This window comes from Mirounga angustirostris, unplaced genomic scaffold (assembly GCF_029215605.1).
Source record: "Mirounga angustirostris isolate CCGP_5_RB_7025 unplaced genomic scaffold, mMirAng1.0.hap1 SCAF_15, whole genome shotgun sequence".
NCBI lineage: Eukaryota > Metazoa > Chordata > Mammalia > Carnivora > Phocidae > Mirounga > Mirounga angustirostris.
In genome coordinates, this window is record NW_026991723.1 from 92,950,261 (window position 1) to 92,960,287 (window position 10,027).

The window sequence follows — 10,027 nt, forward strand, 5'->3', positions numbered from 1 at the left end:
AACAAGGTCAAAAGATGAGTGACAAGTCTGGAGAAAATATTTCCAACATATATCACATGCAAGGGCTAATAACCATACTCCATAAGAAACTTTTAGAAATTAAAGGAAAAAAGGGCTGAAAACCCATCAGAAAAAATGGACAAATGACATAACCAGATAATTCACACGAAAAAGTTAAAATGACCCCTAAACATATGAAAAGATGTTTGTTATGAATTGCATTCCACACACCCCCCACCAATTTCTATGCTGAAGTCCTGTGACCCCTGAACATCAGAATATGACTCTGTTTGGACATGGAGGCTTTAAAGAGTTAATTAAGTCAAAATGAGATTGTTCAGGTTAAACGTACCTGGGGTCCTTATCAGAAGAGATTAAGGTACACACAGACACACACACACACACACACGGGCGACCATGTGGGGACGTGGGGAAAAGACGGCTATCTATGCACCAGGGAGAAAGGCCTTGGGAGGAACTGGCCCTGCCACGCCTGGAGCTGACTCCAGCCTCCAGAGCTGGGAGAGAACACACCTCTGATGTTTAAGTCTGTGGTGCTTTGTAATGGCAGCCCTGGTGAATAGATACAGTGTTCATTTTCATTCACAATAAGAAAAATGCAAATTAAAACAATGCAGAGATGCCATTTATCGCCTATCATACTGCCAAAAATTGCAGAGCTTAGCCACACCACCCACACTTTGGCTACACGAGCATGCCCATGCACTGCCTGTCAGACTGCAAATGGTACAATCATTATAAAGGGGAATGTGGCAACATCTAACAAAACTTAACTACATGCCCGTTTGTCTTTTGTTCTAGAAATCCCACTCACAGGAATCTATCCTAAGGAAGTACCTGAGACAATACAAATGATAGATACACACAGTGGTTACTCAGTAAAGCATTGTTTGTGATTGAAAACTGTTGGAAGTCGGCTAGGTGCCCACACCCAGGAGACTGTTTGAATCACAGATGGTGCACCCACAAACAGTCCTATGCAACTATAAAAAATAACCCAAAGGTCTCTATGAACCAACATGGAGTGAGTGATACGACATGCAGGTGTATTGTAAAGTGGAAAAAGCCAAGTGCCAAAGGGCATGTGAAGTACACAGCCTTCTAGGTGAGACAGAAAGGATGATAAGAAAACTCATGTTGTCTGCTTATTTCTGCAAGAAGAAACACAGGAAGGATAATCAGAGTCTAAAGAGCTTAGTCACCCACAGGGGTAGGCTGGGGAGGAACTTAGACCCCCTCCCCACAGCATACCTTCTTTTTTTTTTTCTTTTTTTTTTAAAGATTTTATTAATTTATTTGACAGAAAGAGAGAGAGCACCTTTTTTTTTTTTTAAGATTTATTTATTTATTTTAGAAGAAGAGAGAGAGAGCAGGGGGAGGGGCAGAGGGACTGGAGAGAGAATCTTAAGGCTGACTCCCTGCTGACCTCGGAGGAGCCCGGCACGGGGCTTGATCCCATGACCCTGAGATCATGACCTGAGCCGAAATCAGGAGTCAGGCGCTTAACTGACTGAGCCACCCAGGCTCCCCTGAGCATACCTTCTTTGTGTAGCTTTGACCTTGGGATCATGGTAATCTACTGCACTTAATAATAAATGAATGGAATACAACTGTATTATAAGCGAATGACATAACCACCGGAAGGGGGCAGTGGAATCAGCCCTGAGAAACTTTGGATGGAGTATTTTTTCTATATATTCTCAGGCTAAAGAGTAAAGGAGCTCTAAGCAAATGCTGAGTTCTGGTCGTTTTGAGGCTTGCTTTCTGCAGTGGTTTGGGTGAGCAACTCTAGAACTGTTTTCTGCGCGCTCGGGGGCGGGTCAGAGGAGAATGGTTCTCCCAGGGTTGGGAAGGCATGGGGAAAGGGGGGATCTCTCTGCTGAAAAGGTTCAACACCATTCTGTCCCAGTGAGAAGCAAAGCTGAGTGCACCTGGCCCTCAGAACTTGGTTCCTCAGTACTGTTCTCTACAAAAAGGAACCAGGCTCCTTGGAGAGACTATTCCAAGGTTGAGTCACAGGAAGCGTAAGAGGAACTTGGGTTGATTCTGGTCCCAGAGAGTAAACATGTGTTTGAGGAATCAGAGGAACGTGTCAAAAATACTCAGGGGCCATCCTGAAGGAGCCCCCACTGGACAAATCTGCACGGGTTTGCGTATCAAGATAAAAGACCGCAATACGTGATAATTTATGGAAGGAAGGAGGGCTGCCCAAGTCCGTACTGACAGACAAGACACACGTGGAGGAGAAGCGAAGACTCGAGGTCCCCGAAGGATGCTGGCCAGCTGCACTGAGCCACGCTCTCCCAGTTTCCCAGCCCTCCTGAGCTCCCTGCGGACCTGCGTGGGCATCACCCACGATGTCCCTCAGCCTGAGGACCATGCTAACATTTACTTTTTGTACTGCACATGTGCTAGGGACGAACTCTCTGCACTTCGATCTGTGTAAACATAGCTTCATTTCCTGCAATTCCGAGTTGTTTGGGAGATGTGCCTCCGCGCCTGGCCTCTGCTGCTGAAGGGCCCTTTCCCCCAGCTCCGTTCACCTAGTCTGCAAACCGCGGGAGTGCCTCACCTCGCAATGTCCCTGGGAGTGGCGCACCTGTCCCGCATAGGCTTCCCTGAGCCTCAGGGATGTGTTTCGTAGAGTTGGGCATATTTTGGCCTCTATTTCTTCAAATATTTTTCTGCCCCATTTTCTCTGCCTTCTCTTGCTGGGACGAGTCTACATGCCCGACCTCGCCCCCGCCCCAGTCATTCTCTGCTCTGCTCCTTGGCTCCGATGATCTGCGTTGATTTGTCCAGTTCCCGGCCACCTGCCGTCTGCTAAGCCCGTCCAGGAAAGCCCGGGGCCCGGCGACCCCGAGTGGCATCGGTGTTCCGGCCTGGCTCTCCACACAGTCTCCAGCTCCAAGGGCCCATCTCTTCCCACGTTAGTTCTCTGTGCATTAGCTGACTGTTTAATTCTGCCATCTCAGAACGAGCTAGCTCCCGGAGCCTGCCTTCCTTTTGTCCTTGAACTTACTTATGAGAGCAGCGCTGGGCCAGTGTGTTCGAAACCCCTTCTGGGGACCTCCTCCTAGTCTCCCACCCCCCTTGTTTCCTCGAGCGTCCAGCGGCCTGTGTGCTCACACTGCCTTGCAGAGGCCCTGGATGCCCTTGTCGCCCTCTGAGTGGTGTGGGCTTTTGTCGGGGACGGTACTGCATCCCCAGAAATGCTACTGTTGAAACTGTAGTCACCACTGCGGCTGTGTCTGGAGCTGGGGCCTCTTAGGCGGTGACGGTGACGGGGTGCGGGGGGCTCGTGCCGGTGGGACCGCATCTGCTAGGACTGGCGCCCTTCTAAGAGGCGGGGAGCCCCAGCGATGTCTCCCGGTGCGCGGAGTGGAGGCCACAGGCAGGCACCGTGGGAAGCCCACCAGCTCCAGGCCAGGAAGCGGGGTCTCACCAGAGACCAACCCTGTCAGCACCCTGACCTAGGGCGTCCAGCTTCAGAAGTGTGAGAAATAAACCCCCGATGTCCCAGGGCCACCCGCGGCCCGCCGTACTCTGTGACGGCTGCCCGAGCCGATGGAGATGACTCCGTCACCTTGCAGGCAGGTCACCTTGCACTCTTTGCAAGCTTTGGCTGGACAGATCCGTGGAAAATCCAAATTGTCCCCAGGCACCCCTAATCTGTCAGAATGCAGCTTCCAAACATCCCTCCTGTGGGTCTTTTGGGAACTTGGCTCAGGAATCAGTCCGGCAAGTCCCAGGCAGGCCCCACCCTCGGGGCAGGCCTCGCTCCTGGCTGGATGGCTGAGTGTCACTGGGGTTTCTCTGCTCTGGCCGGGCCGGTGCCCGCCAGTCCCCCAGCACTGCTGGACCTCGGGGACTCCTCTCCTGCCTCACCCATGGGGCAGCTGCTCCCCAGAAGCCTTGGTCGTCCCGGGCTGTGCTCAGAACCATGGAGCTGACACCCGCCCCAATTTCCCTGCCCTGACCAGGCCACCCGGGATGCCCTCCAGTCTCAGCCCCAGGTGATGGAAGAAAATGTGGTGATCAGACAGTCAGTGCAGATCATGGAGTGACAGAGTTCATGATGGGGACCCAGACACTGAAGAGGTTGGACCACCCATGCAAGGTGGGTGGGAGGAGGCGAGCAGGGTGACAGAACAGCCATGACTGGAGGGCCCTGGCCACAATGCCCATGGGATTTGACTTTGGGGCAGTAGGGAGCCATGGAAGAATGTAAGCAGAAATGCAGCATGGTCCCCTTTCATCTGAGAGATCTAACCTGCTGCTCTGCTCAAGGGCAGCAGGCCTGGGGCCGCTCAGGCTCTCGGGGAGCAGGGCAATAGCCTGAGGATGACTGTGGGGCCCACACACATGGGCAGCCTGGCCTGTGGGCCCTGAGCAGGGCAGGACTGGGCATGACCCTCGGGTGGGAAGGAGGGAGAGGACCCTGCCATCTTGCATCCGAGCTGTGCAGTCCCCGGGCCCCACAGGGAAGGAAACACAGACCAGACCGGAAGCCAGCCTGGCCAGTGGTGTCCCCCCAGCTCAGCCCTCTCTGGGCAGAGGTCCAGCCAGGGATGGGATCTGAATGGCTCCCGCTCACCAGCGATGCTCGTGGTGTACACAGACCACCAGAGTTAGGTTTGCTGTCACTGTCAGGACAGTCATGGAAAACACACCCCACGGCCCCAGCCGTCACCCCTCAGGCCCCGCTCCCCCAAGAAAGACACTCGGGGCAGTGGGTTTGTCAGTGGGGTTTATTCGGAGAAGGTACCAGCAGCGCCCTGGGGCCAGGAGAGGCCGGGGGTGGGGGCGGAGGCTCGGAGCATCCCGGCCTGGGCACAGGCATCCTCTAGATCAGCTCCTGAGACACAGAAGGGCAGGGCCTCAGGGCACTGCCTGACCTCCAAAGGCCCCTGGGGGCAGTGGTTAAGGCCACGGGTGGGGGCCCGTGTCCTAGCTGCATGACTGTGAGCAAAAAGCCTCCCTGGGCCTCAGTTTCTCTACCTGCAAGGCAGGGTCACAGTCCCCAGCTCTCGGGGCTGTGCTGAGACAGAGGGGATCATGCAGGGGATGGGCTAGCACCGTGTGGGACACGGGGAACCCGAGACGGTGCCCACAGGGCTTGTGTCCCCACCCTGCTGGCCAGAAAGGCAGGACGAGGGCCCAGCCTCCTCCCGTCCCTCCCCCAGCCCTGTCTTCGAGGCCCCAGCCTCCGGGGTCCCCCTCTGGCAGCCTGGTGTCCACACCCTGGAGGCCCAGGATGCAGAGTGATTCAGGGTCCCTGTCAGGTCGGAAGACTCAGCTTAGGGGACTCAGCGCAGCCCAGGGCAAAGCTCACCTCCTTCAGGAGCTTGGCGCATCTCCCTGTGGGACAGGGGTGGTGTGAGGTGCCGCAGGACTGGGCCTATTCCCACCCTCAGGGTCCCCAGTCCAGCGCCCACCCAGAAGGTCTGGGGCTCACCATGCCGGGCCACCAGGTAAAGCCCCATGTCTGCTGTCATCTCCCGGAATCTCCAGAAGCCTGGCCCATACTCGTCCTCCAGGCTCCGAGCTGTGGGGGGCACAGGGGGCTGGGCTGGGCGGGGCTGTCCCCAGGAGGGCAGCAGCAGCTCCCCCCCCCCACCCCAGGGTGCACTTACTGAAATACTTGAGCACATGGTAGTCCTTGCCTTGCCAGTGGAGGGACAGCCTCAAAATGGCAAACTGTTCATAGTCCGTGTCTATCACGTGGATCTCCCTGTGGCCTGGCGGCAGGTGGGAGTGGGGAGACTGCAGACATGCCGACAGGTACCACGCAGTTTGGGAGACCTCCGAGGTGGGGTGTGGGGTCTGACGCCATCCTCTCCCCACCCAGCGCCCAGACCTGCCCTTCATGCTAGGCACGGGGGGAGGGGGATGGGTAGAGCAGCCCTTGAAGGATGATCCACTTGTGTTAAGAGAATGGGAGCTTCTGGGGCATGAGGAGAAGTGCAGGGAACAGCATGGGGAACAGCACAGGAAAAATAGCAAGGCCAGTGCAGCTGGTATGCAGAGCCAGGGGGTTGAAACTGTAGCAACAGGCAAGGGTTCTTACCAGGAAAAATGAATGTCCCCGAAACATCTATTTCTGAGCTCACTATTTTTTCTGTCTCACAACTTCCTGAGCTGAAAGGCAGCAACGTGCTCATCAAGGAAATGCCAGCCTGCATTCTTTCTGCCGGGCACATCCCAGGGGGTGCAGAGAGGGGAATGTATCCTCAGAAAGGGCTCCAGCAGTGTGTCTGTACCCAGGAGAGCCTGGGCCACGATGAGGACGGTGGAGGTGCAGAGCGGGGGCCTCCAGAGAGCCCCGTGCCCAATTTTCTTTCTTATAACTCAATGGGGCTTTATCAAAACTCTACGCTTATTTTTGGGAGAATTGAAGGTCTGGGGCAGATCTACATGTGGCAGCTCCAGCAGCCTGGGGGGGGTTGGTGCTGGGGGTGGGGGCCAAGGTCTTGGGTTTTGGACACAGGGAGGATTGACACGGTTCAGGCCCCACAGCTGCAGCTGGTGCAGCCGGGCTGCTTCCAGGCACTCGGCCTCACGTGCCTGTTCCTACCGGCGCTCCCGGGGGAGGGACCCCTCACCTGTTATATGCAGCCTTCACAATCAGCTCATGTCCACTCAAGGTCAGGAACAAGGCTTCCAGCCTCTTTGGGGTCTTCAGTGCCAGGTTTTGGCTGGAGGCCACACCAACTTCCCGCCAGAATCCTACAATCTAGAGAGAGAAGCCGGAGCCCCATCCGATGTGGCAGACCCACCCAGGGCCCCCAAGCAGTGTGCCGGGGGTCCCTGAAAGGTCAGCAAGTCTTTGTGGCAAAGCAGCAGTCACCATCCTTCTGAGGAACCCCTCCAGCCCATCAGACAGCAGTGCGCCGTCCTTGGGGCCAGGATGCCAGGGGCAGCGGTGGTTGGGGCCCCAGAGAGGAGGCAGCGGCCAGCAGCCCTTGTCACCCACGGGAGGATACAGCTTCGCCCCCACACTGGGAGCTGGGGTAGGGAACTCCCGCCTTCCGAAATCCACCCACAGCCCAGAACTTCCATCTGAAACCTGGAAACCAATTGTTTTGCAAGAGAAAAGAATACATGTCCCCAGTACGTGTCATCCCTGAGCCTTCTGACGTGCTCCCAGCTCGGCTGCCAATGCAGACCTATGAAGGACCTGGGGCCCCAGACGAGCTCCCCACACTGGGAAAGCGTCCTCTGGTCACCACACTGCAGCACCCTGGGAGCTGGTACAGCAGGGCTGCTCCCAGGCACTTGGCCTGTTCCTACCGGAGCTCCCGGGGGATGGACCCCAATGATCCAGGAGCAGGAGGTGGCCACGCTGAGCCCCGGTCCCTGGAAACCCTGGAGGACCAGGCTACTTGCCCACAGGAGACCCTCAGGGAGAGCTCTGGCCCTGCCGGGCCCTGGGCACTTGCTCTCACACCCCCTCTCAAGGACAGGGGTGACCGGCCAGGCTGGGCTCAGAGCCTCAGCCACCTGCTCTGTCCAGGCTGAACTGGGTGGGTCCTGGGGCCCCTGATGTAGCTGCTCTGGCACTGGCTGGGGGTTGGAGGGACCGGGGGGGTGGTGGCTGGAGTGGCTGGACACTCAGGCCCCTCCCTGCCCCGGCCTCCCCACGCAAGACAGAAAAGCCACCTTCTGCAGATCCAGGTCCTGTATGGCTGTGCCCCCCTGCACCATGACGACGCCCAGGATGGCACTCAGCATCCCAGCCTCCATCGCTGCTCTCCGCGCCTCTGCTCCCCCAGCACCTGGGTTTATACCGGAGGAGTGTTGCGCAAGAACCTGGGAATGTCATCAGTACACGTGGCCGAGGCCGCTCAGCGAAACGGCTTTCTGCAGGCACACCATGGGGGCCCAGTGACACCCAGCCGCTGGGGTGGGGTCAGCCTGCGCGAACGCAGCGGTGCCACCACCGACCTGGGCCTGGGACGACAGTGGACCCGCAGTGGGGCCGCTGGGGGGCCTGAGAGGAGGAGGACGAGGCCCCCCACCACCACGGGGCGGCTGGGGACCACAGCTCCAAGCCCGTCGGAGCTGACAGATGGGTACGGTGCACCCAGGCCCCCAGGCACAGAGCTCCTTCCTCACAGGGCACGGGCGGTTTTCAGGCTCTTTCTCATCAGTCTTGGGACAGGTGAAGAAAGGCTCCGAGGCTCTGGTATGGCTGGCTGAGGCAGCACTGAGCTGAGGGGGGACAAGAATGAGGGGTCTCCTCTCCCTGGGGAGGCCCCCGCGGGGAGGCGAAGCTTGGGAGCAGCATGGGAGAGGCACAGAGGCCCCTGGGAGACCGAGGTGGGGGCCACATCTTGGGGACCTCTGCACACACTGGGGAGCCACCTTCCTGTGGCCCGTGTCCCCATCCACCGTGACCATACCCAGCCCCGCCCCCAGGCCAGGCCCCACGCCCGACCTCCCCTGGACTCACTCAGGCTTCCCACACAGCCAGGTACGACCCACAGCCCAGAAGGCCGGCCTGAGAGAGGCCCTGTCTTGCTGACCCACCGACCCAATGAACACAGCCAGCACATGAGTCAGGGTGGTGGGAGGCCAGAGCCGGCTCTTCCCCAGCTGGGCCCCCCCCCCCATCGACAGATTTTATCCCGACCATGAGCACGGCAAGAGGAGCTGGGCTTCCGGGACAGCAGCCCCCGCCCGGCAAGCTGTGAGCCTTGGTTTCCCATCTGTTATGGCCACAAAGCAGGGGGACAGGTGCCATGTGGCCAGGAGGGGTCCGAGGGTGCCCAGAGCAGCTCCTGCCCAGATCAGCATCCCGGGTCTTGACCAGTAAGAGGCAACCTTCCCAGCCTCAGGGCCAGAAAAGTGCACCCTGGAACGGCTCCAGGCTTGGTCAGCTAAAGGGGAGCTCCCCCCACAAGGGGGACTGGCCACCTCGGATCCTGGATGCTGCACTGCCCTCCCACAAAGGCTGTCAGTTTAGGGTCAGGCACGGGGGGGAAGGTCAGGCCAGGACAGGGAGGCCCAGAGCTGGCCAGCCCGCCAGAGGCTGAGGGGGCCACCACACAGCAAGAACAGCAGGGGCCCCCCAAGGAAGCTGAGGACTGGCTGGTCTGGGACCCAGGCTGGTCCCAGCCTGGGCTGATGAGAGAGGGCCCCCCCAGGGATGTGCTTGGCCAGGCAGCAGAGGGAGGACAGGAAGCATGGGGGACAATGTCTCTGGGTGACGAGGACAGACGCCCCTCATCTGATCTGGCTGATTGCCTCCAGCTCCAGCCCTGGGAAGGCTGCAGGACACCCGTGAGCAATGAAGCAGGACCCCCACTACCTTCCTGCCCCAACCCACGCCCGGCCCTTTGAAGTGTGTGCGCTGGACATAACCTGGACATGCAGAGCTCCTTTCAGGAGAAGAACAGCAGTGGCCAGCAGCCCCCAGGGAGGGCTCTCTTCCCCACCAACATCTCATAGAGGGTCCGCAGGGAGCCCAGGCCCTGGAGCCTGACCACTGGGCCTGAACCTCAGCCTGGCCCCTTGCTGGGCAAGTCACCAACTTCTCTATGCCTCAGTTTCCCGAATAAGGAACGCAGCAAGCTCACTGTGTGTGTCCAGGGGTCCACTGTGGAGCATGTGACATGCCAAAGGTCAAGGTCACCCCAGCGGCAGGAGGGAACACCCCCATGACCCTGCTCTGAAGCCCCCATGTTGCTGTGCCCCCAGCTCCTGCAGCCAGGGGTCTGTGCATGCCCAGCGGAGCCCCAGCAGCAAGGCTGGTCTTCACAGGGCACCCTGGCTCCCCGAAGGTGTGCAAACCCATGGGGGCCAGGGCAATGGCATTAGACACCGCCCACGGGTACAGCCCCTCACGGGTGCCACGCTGGACTGGAGCCTCCTGTCCCCTCAAGCCAGGAGGTGCCCAGTGGTCAGTGTCTCCTGCAGGCCCACTTCCCTGCCTCAGTTTCCCCAGGAGTCCTGGATCAAGACAGGACTCCCCAAGGGCCTCTGCAAAGAAGTGAGGGGCCTC

General features: G+C 58.5%; 1 protein-coding gene across 1 annotated transcript; it reads right to left on the reverse strand.

Moving 5' to 3' along the window:
* Window positions 1-4,752: 4,752 nt before the first annotated feature.
* On the reverse strand, window positions 4,753-7,767 carry LCN8 (lipocalin 8). The gene is made up of 6 exons (XM_064579159.1): window positions 7,684-7,767; window positions 6,627-6,757; window positions 6,092-6,162; window positions 5,658-5,762; window positions 5,480-5,569; window positions 4,753-5,382 (listed from the first exon to the last, which is right to left on the reverse strand). Exons 1-6 carry the CDS (start codon window positions 7,765-7,767, stop codon window positions 5,303-5,305), a joined length of 561 nt encoding a protein of 186 aa, XP_064435229.1. The 3' UTR covers window positions 4,753-5,302.
* Between the last annotated feature and the right edge of the window lie 2,260 nt (window positions 7,768-10,027).